Below are 22847 nucleotides of genomic sequence, written 5' to 3' on the forward strand. Positions count from 1 at the left end.
TTGAGAGACACTCGCTGGCAGAGGTTGAATTAAGAGAACTGTATAGGAGATCAACTCCCATATATGTACTATTTGAACAGTGTTGGGTGGGTGAGTGCTTCAAATTGCCTTTTTACTGTTATGATATGGCTTATATGAAATTTATAATGATGTTGCATTCCATTTCTTAGGATGCATTAGCTTTAGATAGCTATAGAAATTGTTGTTATAATTAGTATTTTACTCTCTGAGTCGAACGCTCACTCCTGTTCATCTATTTTTTTAGGTTACAGGAGGATTACTTATTGTGACTAACCTGCTTTTCTTCTTATTATGAGCATATGGAAGATGAGTTGAGCTCCCCAATTTATTTTATATTGTGTTTACAGGTCGGGCGAGTCAAAACTCTCTGTTGAATGGTCCATTTTATGACTGGACTCTATCCGGTTGAATTCTTGAAATTAGGCCCAAATAGGTCTTAGAATTGTGTTGAGAAATAGTTAGGCTTACTAAGGGTCTGGGGGTTTTAGACTGGCCCAAGTCCTAGTGCTAGTTCGGCCCATAGATTGGGTCGTGACATAAAAGAAGGGCAAGTAAGGTTTACAAGTCCAATTCGGGTCACCCTTAAACCAACACCAATCAAAGAGTTATAGAAGTAGGCAAGCTAATCCGGAGGTGGAGAGACTATTTATGACAAATCTTGGTGCTTCTGGTGAATCCATTTTTGTTGTCACCAATTTTGCCTTATTGATAGTCATTGATCATTGCCTAAAGCGTTGAGAAGTCATTGGTGCTAGTGAGGGAAGGGTGTCAGAGAAAGTAAGAGGAAAGGGGGAGGGCACACAGGCTAATGATCGCCAAGTCCTTTTTTTTAATTACATATTTTAGTTTTAAATTTAAGTGAGACCACTATGAAAGTTAAAAAATATTTTTGATTGTTTATTTTATGACACGTCATTAAAATTTAAAGGTGTTAATCAAAAGTCTCATTTTACTAATGATGTGAAACCATATGTATTTATTTTCTTAAGTTCAAACCTTCAATTGAAAATGTGCAAACCACAAGACTCTTTTTTACAATTTCTCAATATTTTTAATGCAACATCAACAATATTTAACAGTGTTAGATGGAAAAGTCTCTCCTTACTAAGGACGCGTAATCAATACGACTTTACCACAACCTTAACTTCAAACTATAATTTATAAATGCATATAACCATAGGGTAAGCTTTTATTGTTTTTCCTTTATTTTATCTTGGAAATATATAACAATCATTTGAATAGACATTATTTGTTGTGGTAGAGGTAGATTTTGTAGAGGATTTATGTAACTCTAATTTGTGCATATCTTATAAACTCTAAGGCTTATGTAAAAATATTATTCTTTAATAAAACATCTCAGACATATACCACATAGTTTATTTCTTTTTTTTATTATTTCGGTGGTCGTCTTATTCTATAAATAACATTTTGTAAAATTTAATTCAATTATTATTTTTTTATTTAATTCTAATTTATTTATATATAATTATAAGTTTATTATTTATAATAAATGACATAACTCTTTCAATTATATTTTATATTATAATCAATCAATAAACATTATTCATAAATAAATGTCATGTGTTTTTAATTGAAATTATATATTATAATTTAAATATATATAGAAAAATTATTAAAAAAATTGAATATTTTAATTTTATTTTCATATAAATTAATTTAAATTATAAATATTTATATTTTACATAACTTAATCATTTAATAATTTATAATAATTTAAAATAATAGTTATTAATATACTATTTTATAAAATAATTATAAAAATTTAATATATTTGTAACATTAGAAAATATAAATATAAATAAACTTGTGAACGAACTAGCCATGAGTTGATTTAATAAGCTTATTTAACAAGTTCACTCCCAAACCTAATGAATGAACTTATTAATAGGCTTTTAAACTGAGGGAGTTAGCTTGTTTAATGAGCTGTTTACAAATCAACTTATGAGCATGTAAACTGGTTTGCGAATGTGTAAATAAGCTCATTCATAAGTTTTGAAGAGCATAATATTAATAAGTTTCAGCTTAAGAACCAAACCAAAATTTTGTTCAACTTGCACTCCTGAAGCTTGCAAGCTAATCGGCATTACAGCCGTAAATGTAATAAAAAAAAAAATATTTATTTGGATTCCATCTGTTCTATGGAATATTTTCTTGAGATGTATAATTTTTTTTTTCATTTTTTAAGATTTGGGATATTCAAGAAAATAGAGTAATGAAAATATATTTTCTTGATCATAAGAAAAATTAAATCATTTTTTAATAAAATAATTTTTTTTGAAAATATGAAAACACCACATATATATATACATGCCATTAGTTTAATATTATAACCAAATAATAGAACATATTTTTAAAAAATATTTTTTATAAAAATTATTTTTTATATATAATATATATTTTCTTGATCATAAGAAAAACTAAATCATTTTTTAATAAAATAATTTTTTTAAAAAATGTGAAAATACCACACACACATATATATATATATATATATATATATACATGCCATTAGTTTAATATTATAACCAAATAATAGAACATATTTTTAATAAATATTTTTTATAAAAATTATTTTTTATATATAAATTATTTTTCGTGAAATAAATGAGCTCTTAATGTATTTTTTTTAAATAATGATAATTATGAGATGTATTCAAATTAAATAATTGGGAGTTAAGTGTTATTTTTATATATTTTAAAGGAGTATTTATTGGATAAAAAATAATTAAAGGTGTAATATTTAATGATATTTTGTAATATATTAATAAAAAATATTAAATAAATATATGGTGTTGCTCTATTTGTTAAACTTGGTTAACTTAGTACGTTAATATTTAGCTCTTTTAAAAATTAAACTATTTCCTTATAGCATTGAAAGAATATTAACTGTTTGGCATGAGATTAAAAAATTAAATATTAGGTATTATTCATATTTTAAAAATGTAATTATTAATGGGTAAAAAATAATTAATTTCATAATAATTGATAGCATTTAATAGAAAGTTAATAAAAAAAAATATAAATGAAGCATAGTGTTACCCAATTTATTAAGTTTTGTTAACAAAATCTCAAAATGTTAGGGAGGTTATCCAAACAAGAAGTTAAAATTCTCATACCTAAGGCTCCATAAACAAAAGTAAAATATTATGTGCCGTTTGCGTAAGAGTGTTTGGTAAGATTTGCGATTATGATTTATGAGTTTCTATATTTAGTTTGGTTGTTTCCGTTAATTACCCAATTATCTTTCAGATCACTGTTATTTGTACTATTGATTAGCTGGATATTTTGGTCTTTTGGATTCTTCCTACTTTCTAGAGAGAGAAAGGATTGAGTTTACAGCTAAGCACTTTGTCTTGTATTTGGCTTGCTGTTGCTGCCATTGTTGACCACCAACCCAACCTTTGCTTAACTATTATTATATTATTTGGCATTGTTTGATTCTTCCAAGTTTCGTTGTTCTTGTTCCCTCTGTTAATGCGAGAATACTTCTTTTGATTCTTTTGTTCTCTTCATGTTTGATGAAAATTGGGTTGGTGGGTTCTTGTTTTCAACTCCATTCTTCTTCTTCCTTGCTCTAAAGCCATCTTTTTCTCTGGATTTTCTTTGTGGGTTTAAGTGAGGAATTCTGAAATAGGAATTGGATTCGATCTTGTAGGAGATGAAGGGAAAGGGTGGGGCTCTTGGAACATACTTTGTCTTGAACACGGGAGCCAAAATTCCTGCCATTGGTCTGGGAACATGGCAGAGTGGTGGGGACCTCTGTGTTGAAGCCGTCAAAACTGCCTTATCTGTTGGTTATCGTCATATAGACTGTGCCCATCTCTATGGAAATGAGGTTGAAGTTGGCGAAGCGCTTGCTCAAGCTTTCAATGCTTCCCTTAAGAGGGAAGATGTTTTCTTGACCTCTAAGCTCTACTGTACCATGAACTCTCTCAATAAGATTGACAATTATGTCAGGGTTTCTCTAAAGAATCTTGGAGTCTCTTACTTGGATCTGTATTTGATGCATTGGCCTGATATCTCAGCCTTTGGTGACGCAACTGATCCTCCTTCCAAGTCTGGGACTGAGTATAGACAATTCTTGAATCGATTGAAGAAAGCTTGGAAGGCCATGGAAGGTCTTGTGGAGTTGGATCTTGTAAGAGCTATTGGAGTCAGTAATTTCAATGTTCAGCAGATCAAGGAGTTGCTTAAATTTGCAAAAATTGTCCCTGCCGTTAATCAGGTTGGCTCATCACAATCTGATTCTTATGTTATTCTTTTTTTTTTTAAAGGTTTATTTATATGATCAAATCTGCACAACCAATTGTGAGGTATGATCATATGCTTTCCAGTTAGCCAATTTTCTTCTTTCTTTGATAACTCTATATGTCCAATGCTTATTTAAGGAGTTCTTCATTAGGATAAGGGATACCGGGATTAATATTAAATAGCCTGGTCAATTAAGCTTAAACAAGCCCACTCAGTAGGCAGATGGAAAAATAGATGCAAAGCACAGCATCACCAAACTATATTTCTTGCTTTCTGGATAGCCTCTCATCTCAAACTGTCTTTTCACATAAATCCGGACTAAAAGGTGTTATTTTTCTTCTCTTTTACTTCTTGAACCAACAGTATGGCAATTCTTAAGACATTAAAGCTGGTGATTTAAGAGGCTGTGGAAACATTTTGAAGATATTTGTATGAAATTGTGTTCATCTTGCTTTTTGCAGACTAGCAACTAGGGAGCAATGATTTGCATTCTCTTCCCCTATTTGTTTGCATCAAATATACCTTTTCTTTAATGTAATCTTCTTTTGGTCAAAATAAAACTTCTCATAATTAAATTGGAAATAATAGAACTATAGAAACACACCATAGAATGAATGCCATCTCCAAAAGGGTCCAATTTGTGAGAGAACTTTTTTTTTTTTATGGCTTTTGACACTGAATTTTCCATCCCAGGAATTCATCCATTTATTGACCCTCATCTTAAGGCTAGATTGGTATAGCTGTAGAGGAGTTCCTGAAGAGGATCAATGGAAGCCATCTCCCTCTCAAGCATATTTCTAATGAGGATCAGTTCTCGATTAGAGGTCTCATTTGTGAAAGAAAGATATGTCCCCCAACAAATTGCCTTCTTATCTGAAGCAAAACTATATAGAAGAGGAAATAAATCCTTGACAGTAGTTTCTTGCCACCAGTTTTATTCATTAGAGATAATCTTTATGCCATCAACTCATATGATGATTACCTCATATCTAAAGTGCAAAGAAAAATGGTCTAGTCCACCACTAATACTTGTACATGCAATCCAAAACCATGAGATGGTTTTCCCTTAATAGACCATCCTAGATGCTCATTACCACCTTTTTAACTACAATAGCTCTTCAGTTTTGTTTCTCCTTATTTTTGGTGAAAAATTTCAACCGTTTTCCTAGTATAAAAGCTTTGTTAGACCACAATGAGTCTTTCATGCTAAGGTTCCCATTAAATAGAGCTGCTATCACCTTATCCCAATAGATTGAGTGAATTTTTGAAGTATCATCAACTCCTACTCGAAGAAAATCTCAATCGATTTGTATGGATTTTGGAATAAACAAGGGCATGAAGTAAGAAGGGAGACTAGAAAAATATTGTTTGTTGGTATAATCTTGCCACCCTAGGAAGGCTTTGAGATTGTGGACTTCACAATATCTTTACGAAATTTTCAATCACTAGCTTGTGTACCTTTGGATTTAAAAGAAGCACCCAAATATAATCCAAGTTCCAACTATCCAAAATAGGTTAGAGGAAGCTTCCCAACTTTACACCATAAAATGGAAGTTAAACTATCAAAATAAACATAACCTTTGTAATCATTTCACTTAGCCAAGTCAAATCTTCAATTCCCAATTATTTCATGGGATAATAATATACTTTTAAACTACATCAACTTTGTATCACAAAGTAGGATAGTGTCGTGGGCATGGAGAATGTGGGAAATAATCTAGTCACTCGAATGTCATGCCAATTTACAGTCCACCCATAACAAATTCATCCATCTATATTATAATGTAAATAAATAAATGATGGACAACAATGTCTATTTGCCTTTTCTTTTTCAAGTTTGCAAATCACCCCCCAAAACTCACTCTAACAACAAAATTATATCTTGGATTTGCTTTCCATCAACTTAGTATTTTTTGAGATTTGCAATTGTCCTTTATGGCTCTATGTTTTAGGCATTAAATCAACAAAGGCACCATTAAAGCTTTTATGTAAGGATCACTTGAAATTTCTTGAGAAAGACTAATATGTATTTCCTAATTATTGTGTGGCTAAGCTAAAGAAAAGCTACCCAATCCAATGCAGGGATTAAACTTGCATTATGATTTGGTTTTGGCAACCACCTTTTTCATTCCCAAAACACAAATGAAGGAATCAAACTTGATTACCTTTAAGAGTGGAGATAACCATAGCCAAATAGACTTCCTCTATAGAAAAGGGGACAAAGCTCTAAGTAAAAGTTGCAATGTTATTCTTGTAAGTTTAACTACTCAACACATGCTAGTTGTTTTAGATTTGAAGATAAAAAGCGAAGTGAAGAAGGGAAAAAAAAAGAACCAAATAGCTTTTAAGGAGAAGTTATTGATAGAAGGGATATGGAATTTAGACAATAAAGTTGACACTGCATGGAAGGGAATGACGAGATGCTTTAAGAAAGTAGCAATAGATATACTACCAGGTGTATCTAAAGGTAGAGGACTACGCTCACAAGAGTCTTAGTGGTGGAGTGAGAAGATACAAAAGGCTATTAAGATAAAAATGAAAATGGTATAGAAAGTTATCGACAACAAAAGATTTGAGAAATACAAGTCGGCAAGGAGAGAAGCTATGAAAGCTGCTAGCGATGGTTGTGGTAAATCTCTACCTAATTTATAGCATAAGTTATGGACAAGCGAGGGGGAGAAGATGTACAAACTGGCACAGCTGAAGAAAAAGAGGGATAAATGAAGAAAATGGCTACATTTGCCAAAGAGTGTATGTAGAACACATTGGGGATAAAATGAAAAAGATTTTATTAAGATGGTTTGTCGTATCTAGGATAAATTTTAACAACCGTCCCTGAACTTATCTAGTATAACATTATAGTCCTTTAACTTAAAAATATAACATAAAACCCTTTTAACTTTTAAATTTTGCACAGTAAAATCTCTTTAACATCTAATTGTCGGTTTTTCAGTTAGACGCTGACCTGAACAGTTCTAGCATGGAGCTTAGTCAATATTTATCTTTTCTCTCTCAAGTTATGTGTAAATTGAATCTTTTTTCTCACTGTAAACAGAATGATTTTTCCGGGGTAAGGAGAATAATTTTACAATTTTAATAAGAGAGGAGAGAAAAATGTTGACTAAGAGCCATGCGGGAGCTGTTCACATCAGTTTTCAACTGAAAAATCAGTAATTGAAAGTTAGGGGATTTTACTGTGCAAAATTTGAAAGTTTAGGGGGTTTTATGTTACGTTTTAAAGTTTAAGGACTGTAGTGTTACAACCATATAAGTTCAGGGATAGTTATTGAAATTTACCTTGTATAAAGCATCAAATACCCCACTATGAAAGTGTGATAAATTAGTGGTAGAGAGAGTGAGAAGGGAAAGGATGAGAGCTAAAATAATATGAAGGGAAGTAGTATCAAAAGATTTATAATTTTTAGATATTGTTGTGGAATTAGTTTCAAATAGAGCAAAATGGCAGAAAAGGATCCACATAGCCAACCGCAACCAGTTTAGGATTAAGGTTTAGTTGTTGTTATAGTTAATTATTTTTATTGTATATATTTAACAGTTAATTTCTTTTCGCTCTTTATCTGAGTGTGGTATCCTTCTAATGAATCTTTTCCATGAATTTGAGGTTCTTAATTGATTTATTATCATTAGTATTCTTAGGTTGAGTTGCATCCCTTTTGGAGGCAAGAAGAATTAGTAAAGTTCTGTCAATTGAAGGGTATCCATGTATCTGCTCACACACCTTTAGGAGTTCCTACATCAAGTCCTGGACCATCTGACAGTGGATCAGGGGAGGATGAACCTGGTACTCCTCGCATATCATTTAAGAGGTCAAGATCTGTACATGGACCCATGCTGAAATTGTCAGTTGTTTCAGAGATAGCAGATAAACTCAAAAAGACACCCGAACAGGTAATTTTGACTCTGCTGCCTCTCCTCCATTTGATACATGCCTTAATGTGTCAATTTTCAAATTTTCATATCGCTATATATATCTACATATATAGATTTAGTCCTCCATTTATTTTTCAGTTATAGTAAAATATTGCAAATTCTTTTTTCCAGATATCTGGATGCGAATGTTGTCTGCAGTGATGAATATTTCTAGGACAGAAACAAGCATATATTAATCAAGTTAATTATGTACTCCCCCTGAATGTCAATATTGAGCTATCTATTTGATAACCATGTGGAAGATGCTAATAGAAACATGAGCATATCCACATGATTTTGAGAACTTGTTTGCGTGGAAAGAAAGCTATGCATGATTCCTTACCAAGATACATTAAAATATCATTTTTTCCCAATTTCACCAATTGGACAAAATTGCAACTAAAATCTAAAATAGGAAAATTTGCTAAAATTGAAATGTTTGGAGAAAATTGCAAAAAATGTGCAAAGGTTAGAAATCCTTTTACTATTAAACCAAATTTAAAAGAAGAAAGAGGTCAAATTTATTGTTCTTCTTTTTGTTTTTTCCACCATAATCTTCATTTTGAGTGGTTTTGTTCCCATTGTTTTCCCTCACTGAACATTGGTACTCACGTTGTAAGCAAAGGTTTTTTATCCTCTTAATTATGAGTAATTCAATGTGAATATTGGGAGCATACTTTTCCAAACATTTTAACTTAACAAAAGGTTGTTTATGAGACTCCACTGAAAACCATCTTTCTTATTTTTGAAATGGCATGGATGGTAATTAGACACTTTCGCAAGATTGGGAAGTGGGAACTTGCTTGGCCCAACTAACTAAAAAGTCGAATTTGGGCAGGAGGGTTTTGTACCTGGGCTTAACCCAGCTTGGTCAGATTGAGGCTTGCCTCTAAGGTGGATTTGGTTGAAGATTTGTGTTCATTTATAGTCTAGGCCAACTCAGCCTGCCTGATTTATAAAATATTAATATTTTATATATATTTTTTTGGCTGGACTTGGTAATTACAATATCAAAAATTATATATATATATATATTCGAAAACGAATGAAATTGTTGTCATATTAGCTAGATGAATATTTTTAGGTTACTTATCCCATTAAGGAATGATAATGATAATTACAAGGAATTTATAGAGTTAAATCTCAGTCGCAGGTTTTATAACTTAAAGACATTATTAAATGTGATTGTTAGAAAAAAAAAATCATCCATTTTAGTGGTGTTTATGATTTATTGCTTTCCCTTTTGAAATTATTCTTTTCCAGTTTTCCTCCTTTTGTTTTAAGGATAACTACACCATTGGTATTAGAACTTAGTAGTTTTGCTATTTTGGTGATTGAACATTTAGTTTTGAAATAAAGTGTATAAACAGATATTTATTTCAATTGGTACATTTGGTTGGTTTTACTCACTAAAATACTAAAATGAACAATTTTTCACTAATAAACAATATCATCCTTACCCCTTTCCTCTATTCATCTCTTACTTTCTCTTTTTGTTTTTGTACTCTCTCTTTTTCTAATCTAATTTCTCCTCTTCTCATTTCTACGTACCAAAAATTACAACTTGAGGTAAAAAATCGTAATTTGATTATTTTATTTACATTTTCTAAATAACAAAACAAGTATATTCTTTTATCTTGCATTTTGTCAGAAACCAAACAAACCCAACAATCTTTATTCTTGTTCCTTACATTCTTAGTGACCATGCAATTTTTTTTATTATTTCCTTTTGCATTTACTTTGCAACTAAACATGTAAAAATTGTTGTGTTATTGCATTGTGGGTCCGTGTAGAATAAATAAATAGGAATTGTTCTGATTTATTAGTGGAGATTATGGTTTCAATTTTGAAGCAATTTTGGGTTACAGAGGCAAAGTAAGGGGAAAATGGTGACTAAGTAATGGAGAGAGAGATGAATGAAATGGAAAAATAAGGGTATTACTATTTATGGGGGTAAAATGGTTGATTTTAGTATTTCAGTAAGTAAACTGACCAAATGCACCTAATTGAAATAAATTTCCCTGCTTGGACACTTGGTTGCTGAAAAAGTTCAAACACTTCATAACAATTGAAAATGTTAAAATACCAAGTAATTTATTCCTTTTTTTTTTTAGGGGAATGATATTCCACTCTGATACTAGTTATTGGAAGTCCATTTCCTTCTAACCTCTAAGTTTACAAAGACAATGGAGTGCCAAGAATAAATTTTCAAAATCACTAATCTTCTTTTTTTATATTCACTAAGACCTTGCATCCTAGGTTAAAAAGTTCTTAGTGTTCCATTATTGAAATTTTGTGACTTTTAATACTTACCTTTTGTTCTTGCGAATTGATGTTGCATTATTCTCAACTACTAAATAGTCTAAGCAAAATTTTAGAATGTAGAAAATAAAAGTATAAGAGATTAAGCACAATACTTACAAGGGGTTAAAATATTTATTTTTTATGGTACTGATGGATATATTGAAGCCATTGCTTCAAGGACTTGTAATTTTTTTGAAACCAAGCAATAAAGTCTAGCTGGCACTGAAGTGAAAAAAAAAAAAAAAAAAAAAAAATTCTTTGGCAGTTATTATAGTATGGATGGTGGTGCATATAACATGCTAAAATGCATTGTTTGTGGTTGTTACAGCTTGCTAGCTTGCCTTGTCTAGTATGTTTCTATATTATTCAATACAATAAAATTCTGCTTGTTTATGGAATTAATGTGATATTTTATGCCTTTGATGAGGTTTCTTTTTGCTCTTACATTTTGAAGTCTGATGATGTGAATCTGGCTATATGTTTCCTTGATGGTGTACAATGGAGCAAAATATGAATCAAAGAAGATTTAAAGTAAAAGTTAAGCATGCAAGGCTATATGTAAAGCAATATAGTGTAATGGCCATTCCAATGCATCAGAGTCAACTATACATGCATTTCTTTTACTTGTTAATGATATTCAGGGTGCTTTGAATTTTATATTTTCCTTTCTATCTTCCTGAATCAATGGTTGGGGCTGCCTAGAGCCATTCTCTTTGTTGTGTTTTTTCTATTTTACGTTACAAGAAGAGCAAGCTAGTGATCGATTGGTTTGCAAAACTTATAACTTCATAGTGAAGCTCCTATTTGTTTAAGATCAGGCATAACTGCAGTTTTCTATTGGATACTAATCTAAAATTTAATGGATAATTTTCCAAGGAAGAAATGTGGGAAATAGAGAACTAAAAAGAAAAGCGTAGAGATTAACTGAAGAAAAAGGAAAAGAAAAGTTTGGTTGCTTTGATTTTGACATGATAATTTCTAGGCCTGAACGACAGCAGGCAGGATAAATCAGATCCTCTTGTTCTAATTAGATGACCTTGAATTTTCTACTTTTTTTACTGTGTTCCTATGGTTCTTGACATTAATATATGAAATCAAAGGTACCACGCTATATAGCAGACATCTGAGGTTCATATCTTGTACTGAACTACTGATAATCTCCCTCGAAATTTCATGGTTTGTGAGTTGTTCCTTTCTTGATGGTAATTTTCCAGTTGTTAAACTTATTTGTGCAAGGATGAAATGAGCTTATGGTATTAATATACAGATTTTCACATAAGTTGGGCATATAATGAATGGCATCTGCATATAATGGCATTTGTTTTATTCAGGCGTATGATTCATGGAATTTAAAATTATCAGTAGGGTAATCTACCAATGGTTGCAAATATTAGGGTCTATTTGCTTGTAGAAAATATTTTTCTGTTTTATATTTTCCATTATCATAGAAAATTTTTATTTTCATTTTCTATGGGAAACTTAGAAAACATGGTTATTTGTTAAAAACATATTTTTTTTCCAATGTTAGAAAAAAAAAAGAACATGTATTATTATTTTTTATTGTTACAGAGTTTAAAACTCATAAGATATATTAATTTTTTTTTCTTTTATACATTATTTGATACATTACCATTTAATTTACTATTAAATTATAAAATTTTCCTAATTATCCTTGCGCTATTTTTTTGTATAAAATAGTGAATACATATTAACTGGAAAAGAAAAGATGAAATATGAATGCCATCTTTTTATATAATAATTTTATTTATATATTTTGTGAGATATTTTCATCAAGTGAAATATTATACCGTAAAAGCCTAATTAAAAGACACTATATTCTTTTTTTGTTAAAAAAAAAGAGGATTTATTATGGAGACTTGATAAATAAAAAAGAAAAGGAAAAATGAAAGTATAAATCAAAATAAAATGTAAAAAAAAAAAATCATAAAATCAACATAGCAACTTAAGAGAGAGAAAAAAGAAGGGGCTCAACTTAGGAAACTCAATAGCCGAATAATAAGATGATTAAAAAAATAATAAAAAACAAAAATGGTGCAAGTGTTATAGAATAGGAAGCAAATTTGTGTATATTCCTATATTGGTTAGCAAATTTTAGGGATTGATTCTTTTCCTATTTAGGGATTTGAGTTGTATAAATATATGTGTATTATGAATGAATGAATAAAAATTAAGGATTTCTAATTCAAAATTAACATGTTTCAATAGAGTAGTAATAGCAAGTCATTATTATTATGAAAGATTTTGAGAATTTCATTATAGGTTGTGAAATGCAGAATATTTTCTTATCTTTTGTGCAATTTACTTGTTCTATTTTATTTGCTAATAACTGGGAAATGTCCCATCACTGGAAGTCCTTTCTAGAACTACTTTTGACCATTTCGCTTGTATTTGGAGTCTAAACAAATAAAATGTGATATACTGCTTTAGATTTTAGAATGTGGCTCTCTCATCATTCATTTGGTATTCAAGAAATCCTAGAAGTATAATTTCCTATATCATATATTTTGTTATGTGCTAAAGGGGCAGTGAATCTCATTTTTCAACTCTCTTCATTGCACTACTTCTTGAATATTTGGAATAGGCTTTTTGGTACCTTTTGAGGAAGTTGGGAATATCTGGAGACTTTATATGATTTTCTAAAAAATGAAGAATTATAACTTTTAAGGAAAAGGAAAGAGGCATACTGATTATGGTATTATGCTGTATTGAGAGTAATGTGGAGAAAATTGGTCAAATTCTTAAGAATTAGTCTTTTGCCTTAGTTTCTGCTTTATGGGGTTTAAAAGTAATGTTTTTAGGAAATAATCAAAATGATTGGAGGATGTTACTTTTCCTCCCTAGTTGATATGAACTTGTTATCTTTTGGATGTTGAGTTGTTCTTATTTAAATGTTGTGATCAATCATGTGACTCACATTTAACCATGTAGAGTGGGCCTTTTAGAGAAGTTTGTTACAATAAGATAACATGAAAAAGTGAAACAATTTTTTTTCAGCTTATTTAGATTGGTGCATAACATGAAGAAGTTTGGATATGTTTTTTGTGGATTGTCATTAGATCATGATTTTCCTCTTGCAAGTGTGGTGCATAAGGTTTTGCTTTTTTGTGTGTGCATGCGTGCTGCTTTTAGGTTTTATTTTCCATTGGTATGTTGGAATTGCCTTTATTGTCCATTGTTGTTTTTTTTCATGATGGTGATTCTATGGTTGCTTCAATCAGGATGTTTCTGTGCTTGCCAACATGGACCTTGTTTTGTACGATCAAACTTTTTCCTCAGCAAAGTTCTCTTACAACTTGGACCGAATGTCTTTTCACTTCACAAGTTTCTTCATGTTTTAATTGCAGGATTTTAAGTTCATTATATTCAGAAGTTGCAAAATAATATTTTCCCATCGAATTCATTTAGGATTTCAAATAATACACAAACTTTATATATTTATACACATAATTTCCCATTAGTCACATTCAGCAATCTGAGCCATAAACTGAGATGATAATGAATAGCTTTCTCTGCAGAATTGGATAATAAGTATGAACCAAAAAATTTAATATTTAGTGTTGAAATACGATTTTGGGCATCATTTTCTTTAAAAGCAAAATATTTGTCGTAGGTTATTCTTCGGTGGGGATTACAAAGAGGAACAAGTGTCCTACCTTGCAGCCTCAAGCCTGATCGGATAAGAAAAAATATAGATATCTTCACTTGGTCTCTATCAGATGGAGAGTGGAATCGCTTGAACCAGATTGAACCACAGGTATGTTTATTTGGAAACGGTCTTTTAAATAATCTGTCAGACAGTGGCTTCATGTTTGGTAGTGGCCCCCTTCAAGTTGTGCGTGAGATGGAGGATGATGTGGAATCCAATGCCTGATATATAATAGTACCTCCTTTCGATAGTGTGCTCCATTTTATGTTAAAAGATGCCATGATTGTTATAATTACCCATTGTTTGTGAGATTTAGTTTTTGTGGATGCTGAATAGGAAATCAAAGGAGACATTATTACTGATTGAAGAGGAAATCTTTTTCTTTGTGACTGTTAAGTGTTTTATATATCTTTCTGCAATAATTTGCTTGGATGCAATGTCAAGAAGATATAATAAAATAAGTGTTTACCTTTCAAGCAAATTGTTGTTTCTTATAAAACCATAATTTGAAGTGTGAACAATAAGCAATTGTATTTTGACTGTTTCATTTAATTTAAAATGTATATATTCTAATACAAGTGTGGAATGCTTCATAAATTGGGTCACCCTTTTTTATTTTATACTAATCTTAAAAAAATTAAAAAAAAAAAGCTTTATTTTACAAGAGGAGCAATTATGGTTTGGTCAATTGGTGCTATGATTTTTACCAAAATCCTCACCCCCTAAACCATCTAACCTTGCACCAGGAGAGGAAAGAATAATACAAAGAAGAAACTAGCTTTTGCTTCCATTTCATTTGAACATTTCTTGGTAAATTTTGGAAAAGATAAGCGATGTTTTGATTCATTTGCACTTTTCTGTTCCCCATTTGCTTGTTTACTGTAATTAAAAGTGGGCAACCTTTTGCTGCCACTACATAATACTATTTCTTCCTTTAAGTAGGGAAAAAAACAAGTGTATGTAAACTTACAAAATGACAAAATAATGATTGATGCTATTTATAAACAATACAACAAGAAGTAAGTCTTAATCCCAAACTAGCTAGGCAGGCAATATGGATTTTATTTTCGTCATTTAGCTTTGTTAGAAACTAAATCCGAATCAATATCCAACACTTGTAAACATTTTGATATTATTTCCCTTCACATTATCATTAGTCTCCTCTCTTCCTCTCACTCCTTCCCCTACTAACTTATCATACTTCCGTTCGAGATATTTGATTCTCTACGTTGAATATAACCAAACCATCTTAATCAACGTTCTTTTATTTTGTCTCCAATGTGTGCTACATTCATTCTTTGACGAATGTGATCATTCTTAATCTTGTGTATTATTGTGTTACTAGACATCTATGTTAACATCAGTATATCTACAACACTCTTCTTGTGGATATATTATAACCTTAGATGCTCAACATTTACTCCCATACAATATAGTTGGTCTGTCAATAGTCTTATAGAACTTACCTACTATTTATAAAAAAAAAAAAATTATAATCTTCGCAAAAATGTATCATCCATCCTTCGTGCATATACTTTTCAGTTTTCTCATAGATTATATTGTTGGAATTCTAACAAAGTTTTTGATCCAGGAACTAGGATTTTTAAGCCAGAGTTTACTTATCTCTTACCCTAAAGTTGTATTTTCTTTTCTATTTGTATTTAAAGGTGGTGTCTGAGTTACGTTCTTCAAAAGCTTTTGTCATCAGGCAGCGGCTCAGTTTTCTATTTTTTAGTTCTTCTCATTTAATTTATCATTAATGAAAATTTGACTGCATGGATGGATTAGTAAGTGAATTCAAATTTTGAATTATTAAATTGAGAAAAATCCAAATAGTAGTAGTTTTATGGTTCCATTTTCATTGAACTTGGAATTTCAACTGCAAACTTTTTCTCAATTTCAATTCCCATATGAAAATTCTTTAACTTTCATTGTTTTTGACTTGAAACACTTGCATATTGCCAATGTAAGAGAGAGAGAGAGAGAATTTTCCACAAATGGACATCTCATGAGATTATCCACACATGGACATCTCATAAGCTTAACCAAGATTAGCTTATGTGAAGATAAAGAACAGTAGTCTCCACTCAAGAATTTTCCATAAATTTGGCAAAATCTTGACATCAGATGATTAATTCAGTTCTTCGTAAAAGGAAATTAGTACAGAAGAATGTAGATGTACATCTTTATTTTCTGGTTTTGATTTTATTACCCCATTGCCTTTTTGTGCCGAGTCTGGGTTAGGTGAGTGGGGAAAGGGTAAGTAAAATGGGCCCCTTCCCCCTTCCCTCTTCCAAACGCAGCTCCCTTAGCCTAACAATGACGGTACTCTTTCCTTTTTGTGTGTGGATGTGACGAGCACAATGGTAAGTTTGACAGATTTTTTTTTTTTAATTTCTCTGTTTTGAAATTTTTAGTCATATTTGAAGGAAATTATGAATTTTCATTTCCGTAAATTTTTCTTTGATTGGTTGCTGTTAAAGTTTATATTCTTATAATCTTACATATCAACATTACTAAATTAAAATTATTATTTTTTATTTTCTTTATACTTATAGTGAAGAATATTTTCCAAACAACTTTTAGTTTCGTTTGTTTTGTCAAAATTTTTTTTTTATTTTTTTTTAACATTTAGAGTACTTAAAAAAAAGTTAATAAAAAATATTTTTTTATAAAAGAAAATTAAGTCATTTTAAAAAATAGTCATTTCCTTGACTTTAATAATCTTATTAGAACGTAAACATTTGTATATGATATAAAAAATATTAATTTAATATTATAATTAGATAATAAAAAATATTTTATAAAAAAAATATTTTTATGAAAAATATTTTACATATATAAATTATTTTCTGTTAAAAAAACATAATTCTTTCATTCAGTGATTTTAAGGACACTTTCCTTCATTACCTTTATAAATATATAATTAATAATTTTAAATTGTTTTTCAATATAGTCAAACTTTAATTAATAAAAAACAACAATTTCTCCTTTTTATTAACTATATTAAGTTTATTATTTTTTATTCTTTTAAGTAAAACAACTAAATTTCTTTTTTTATTATTTTTTATTAATTTTTATTAAAATTCAAATCCAGAATTTTTTTTTTCTTCATTTCCTTCTTGGAACATTGTATCTCCTCCATTCTCTTTATTTCCCTGAGAAAGCATAGAAGAAAATAATAGGAAAAACATAATTTATCCAAAGAAAAAGTAATGAATGAAATGATAGATGTATGAGCTTAGGGACGTTTGATCTGCTGGGTGGGAATGCGTGATGCTGGTTTTGCCACCTGAAAGGCCCTTGAGGAGCATAAGCATTGCATGCCTTGTTGGTGCCATTTAAGTAATAGTTTGGGATTAACCGAAAAAAAAAAAAAAAAAAAAAAGCAAAATGCTCACTTCACTCAATGATTTTGCTTAACCTCGTAGTAATAATAATAATAATAATAATAATAATAATAATAATAATAATAATAATATATTTATGAATTTTAGGAAGAATTGATATACGCTAACATTATTGATTATTTTCAAAGATTGAATTTGTGGTCTCTAAGTTATTATTATTATTATTATTTCACGATGATTCTTCTGCATTTCCCATTGGTCAAAATACAATTTTCAATTTCACTGAAAAGGCTATAATGATCATATATATATTAATCTTTTACAATTTTAATAAATAAATAACTATAAAAATCATTATATTCATATTCGATTAGTATTTTTAATATTTAAATTTATTTAATTTTATATATTTTAATTACTAAATCTGTACAATTTTTTTTATGAATAATTTACATTTTAATAATTTAATAATTTTATAAAATATGTAAATTTTATTTATTTAAAATATAATATATAAAAATTGATAATTATTATTATAAAAATATGCATATATTTATATTTAATTAATTTTTTTTGTAAATAAATTTAGATAATAGATACTTACTATTGAAAACTCGACTCAAATCTTAATATTATCCTCGTATATAAATCCGTATTAAATTCGATTACATATTACTCAAATTTATTCTATTGAGGTTCAATCAGATATAATACTTGTAAATATTTGACCCATTGTGATTCCATTCCCTATGTCTAAATTTGTAATTGTTAAGAAATTTTTAGATAATATCATAAACTTTTTCTAATTATTACAAGGATTCACTATTTGTGAGAGGTAAATATAAATAAATAAATAATATGGAGTAAATTATAAAAAAAGTTAAAACTCTGTATTTTAGTTTTTCATTATAAAATTATAAATTTTATTACATTTAAATTGTATTATATTTTAATTATTAACTATACATTTTATTATAATTAATAATGAATTAAGTTTTTTAAATATAATTCACTTTAATTGATTTCAATTCAAAACCTTAATCCTATAGTTAACTTCAATAATATTAAATTAAAATTCATTGGTAATTAAACAATTTGTTTTATGCAAATATAACAGATACATTGCGAAAGTATTTCATTTTTAAAATTATAAAATCTCAATCAAAGCCAAAATAGAATTATATACAATTACAACACTGAGTTATAAAATCTTCAAACTTATCAATTAAGTTGCAATTAATTTTACTTAAACAAACCTTTGTTTGACATTTATATTGTGATTGATTTCTTTTTTTCTTTTTTTTTTTTTTATTTTTTATTTAGCCTATGTTGAATTTGAGATCTCATACAAATTATGAAATGAAGAAAAATTGGAAGGACGAAAGCAAATGAAATAATAAAAAATAGAATCATAATTCAATGGCATGCAATTTACAAATACAATACTCTTGCCTGAATTGACCAGGCACTTTTAATCAACAAACCAAAATGTGTGGGTTAGAAATTGAGAGAGTCAAGACTTGGAAATTGGCATAAAAAATTACCCAAAAAGGGGGAAAGTTGGTAATTAGTCTGCAATAACAATCATTGACCATTGAATTTGCTGACCAAACATTGACTTTAGCCTTGTGGGTTGTTGTGTTTCCACCATAATCTCAAGTTAGATTCAACAATGCACTGCTTGCCATGAAAATGGAATTCCTTCAAAGAATTTTTTTTAGTCAATTAAATTATTTTATACTAATATAATCATATTAAATATGTATTATAATTTTTAATTACTTTTTATATTTATTTAATTATAAATAAATATATATAAATAATGTGGAGTTGATTTTGTTTGTGATGCACTGAATTTACTTAAAAATTAAAAAAAAAACTTGAATTAAAAAAAAAATATAAGTAATGAATGAAATTCAAAGTCATGCAAGATTCCAATACACGCATTCATACTATCATTTTTCAAACAGTATATTCCCCTCTAAATTCTTGTTTTTACATATAAATTGATTTTGTAAGAAATAATAATAATAATAATAATAATAATAATAATAATAATAATAATAATAATAATAATAAAATCATATTTAGATTCATGAGATTTCAAATTTAAATTTTAATTAAATTTAATTTTATATATTAAAAAAGTAAAAGGCTTTTTTAATTTTACCACTTCAATCTTCAAGCCCTGATGGCATCCTATCATTTTTGTTTATAATCTGTAACCATATGTAATTGTCTAAATGGTATTGTAATAAAATTGAATAAAGGGATAGTTAAATTATTTTTTGGTGTCGCCAATTCAATTTCATTGGGGCTTAATATGTATGAAGCGATTAATCTTCAAAAGGTTCAATAGCAAAATTTCATAAATTTCAGCATAAATTGTATAAATTTCAGGGTTATTTCAAATAAATAAAATAATGAAATAAGGCATGATCTTAGAACTCAGGTATGTCCATAGGTTAAGATCTAATAAAAAGAAGTTAATAAAAAACAATAAAAAAAATTGAATGAGAGAAAAAAGAAAGAAGCTCTCACCCAGTTGCATTAGGTGGCGCGTGCATATGCAATTTTAATTCTGGGTTTATCTAGATATTGAAACTAAATTGAAATTTTTGATATAATTTTGATTCTATTATTTATTATTTTAGTTTTAATTTACTACAGTTTTAATTTCAGTTATATTCGATGAAGTTTCTTAGTTATTAAAATAATTTTATATAATTATTTTTATAAAATATTATATTTAAATTATTATTTAAATTTTAAAATAAATTATTAATATATAATATATCATATAATATATTTTTTTAATTATTTCGAAATTATATACTCTTTAACTATAAAATATATATAATTTATGATTAAACACACACATATATAAATAAAAGTCAGTATATTATATAACATATCTTTTAGATATTTATTAACTAAGTAATATTTAAATATAAAATATAAATATAATTATGAATTAAGTATGATAAAATAGTACATTTATAATTTTAATTTAATATATTTATAACTAATTTTTTTGAATAAAATAATTTTAATTGAAATAAAATTATTAAGAAAATGTAAAAAAATAAAATATAATATTAAATTATATTTAATCCATAATTATTCATATATATATATAAATATGTATAACTATATTGAAAATATATAATATATTAAAAAAATATATATATAAATTTAATTTTTAATTTGATTTAGTATAATTTTAGTATTTTTTTAATTTAATTTATAATAAAAAATTAAAATTAAACTAAAAATTAAAAATAAGTCAATTCAATATAATTATTCAATTCCATTCAGAAGATAGAAAACGGTGCACTATTAGGGTAGGTCTGTATATAATAAAAGGAAAGAAGCTTGTATATCCATTACAAGTAATTGCCTTCCTAAGTAAGAAACTTGCCAGCTAGATATATGATTAGCTACAGTTCCATTCTTAAGTAACATAATTATGACTAATGCTTTGTTTGTTTCTAGGGAAGTGGATGGAAAAGAAAAGGAGTGTTATTTTTTTTAAGAGCAATTAAAAAAAAAGAAAAAAGAGAAAATAATGAAAATTAAAATTTTTAATTTCTCTTCAAACTTTCAAAAAATTTCTCTTTAAATTGAGCGAAAAGGACGAAAATGAGAAAGTAAATTATATATAAAGATTGAAATTACAAATATATCCTCACACTATTGATATAGCAAAGGGCTATGTGATGGAGGTATAATAATAAATTTTGACTGTATAAAATCCTTTCTTTTCTATCCGTATACTTACAAAGGCATTCAAAATAATATAATGAAAAATAGAATTTCCTTTTTATTTATTAAAGATATAATAAATTAAATAATAATTGATAAATTATATAATAAAAAATAATTATATTTATTTTTTATTATTAAATAAATAATTTTAAAATAAATAAATAAAAAAATTTAAACTCAAAATCCTTTCACTTTTATAATATTCCAAAGGTAAAAAAAAGTTAATAATTTTTCTTTTCATTGCAGTTAAAAAAAAAAATCAAATAAAGGCTAGGTTACGCTGCCACGAACGAATAATGTTTTATGTTTACATGTGTAGGAGGTCAAATTTAGCTCTATTTGAAATCTAAAATTTTATAATAATTTAATTTAATTAATTTTTATTTAATTAATTTTTTAATTTAAAAATAAAAATTATTTTTTAAAAAATAAAAATTAAATGTAATTTTGTGAGAATTTTATTAAATAGTTTTTTTTATAAATAATTTATTTTAAAAACTTAAAAAAAAGTTGATTTTTTTTTAAGCATAAAGAAGTCCATAAAGTTAAAGCATGGCCACTTCTTATTGGTCAAGCTGAGTTTTGAGTAAGCAATGGCAGCTTTCACGTAAAATTTTCTGGTCAGAAAATGGAAAAATCCTTATCACTGTGTGATAGCAATCAAAGTTTCCATGAAAACTCCACCAAAAGTGAAAATCATAAAAATACATCACGGACCGCATTTAAGAAAACAGTGTTTGAATAAGAAATAATAAAACCTCTAAAAATCAAATTTTATGCAATTAAAATTTAATTTTTTTCAACAAAATTCTTACTGTTAATTTAATTTTTAAAAATATTAAGACTTAATTTTAAAAACATTAATTTTTTAATACTTAATTAAAAAATGAGTTTATTTTAATTTTTTTAGAAGTGATAAACCTATTAAAATGTAGTTATAGCCGTTTAAATGTTTAAATATTAGTAATTTGTATTAACTCCAGTTTTAAAGCTTTTTCTCAAACAGCTAATTTGAGTTTATTTATTATTTAGACTATATTATTTATTAAAATTCATTAATTATAAAATTTTTATGTCTTCAAATTAATGTTTTTATATAAATAAATTACTTAAAATTATAAAATAATAAATAATATGAAATATTAGAAATAATAATTAAACTAGTTATAATATTTATAATTAACTATAAGCAATAAGTATCGACTTTATTTAACAACTAAATTCAATTAAATAGGCTCATAGTGTTTTTAAGCATTACTGTTTGAGCCGTAATTAAGTCTTTAAAAGTCATTTTTAAATTAATTTAACATATTTTTATTATAAAATCTTCAAAATTATTAAAATTTTTAAATATTTTAATATTTAAAATAATATTTCTCAAAAAAATAAATTTCAACTTCAATATCCTTTTAATTTTTATCAATTACATTTAGATAACTAAAGTTTACATAAATGTTAACTGCTCTATAAATTATAACAATAAATCCTACATTTTATGTGAATGAAATATCATCTATGGTTATCTCAATCAAAAT

General features: G+C 27.6%; 1 protein-coding gene across 2 annotated transcripts; it reads left to right on the forward strand.

Moving 5' to 3' along the window:
- Positions 1-3304: 3304 nt before the first annotated feature.
- Positions 3305-14675, forward strand: LOC110659157 (NADPH-dependent aldo-keto reductase, chloroplastic). Of its 2 annotated transcripts, none has more exons than XM_021817021.2 (3): positions 3305-4267; positions 7951-8202; positions 13767-14141. In XM_021817021.2, the coding sequence occupies exons 1-3, from the start codon at positions 3701-3703 to the stop codon at positions 13884-13886; spliced, it is 939 nt and encodes a 312-aa protein (XP_021672713.1). In that variant the 5' UTR covers positions 3305-3700; the 3' UTR covers positions 13887-14141. The 2 variants fall into 2 exon arrangements, with proteins under 2 accessions (XP_021672713.1, XP_021672712.1); XM_021817020.2 differs by lacking the exon at positions 13767-14141 and adding an exon at positions 14159-14675 and having other exon boundaries at positions 3333-4267.
- The last annotated feature ends 8172 nt before the right edge of the window (positions 14676-22847 follow it).

Source organism: Hevea brasiliensis, chromosome 8 (assembly GCF_030052815.1).
Source record: "Hevea brasiliensis isolate MT/VB/25A 57/8 chromosome 8, ASM3005281v1, whole genome shotgun sequence".
NCBI classification, from domain to species: Eukaryota; Viridiplantae; Streptophyta; class Magnoliopsida; order Malpighiales; family Euphorbiaceae; genus Hevea; species Hevea brasiliensis.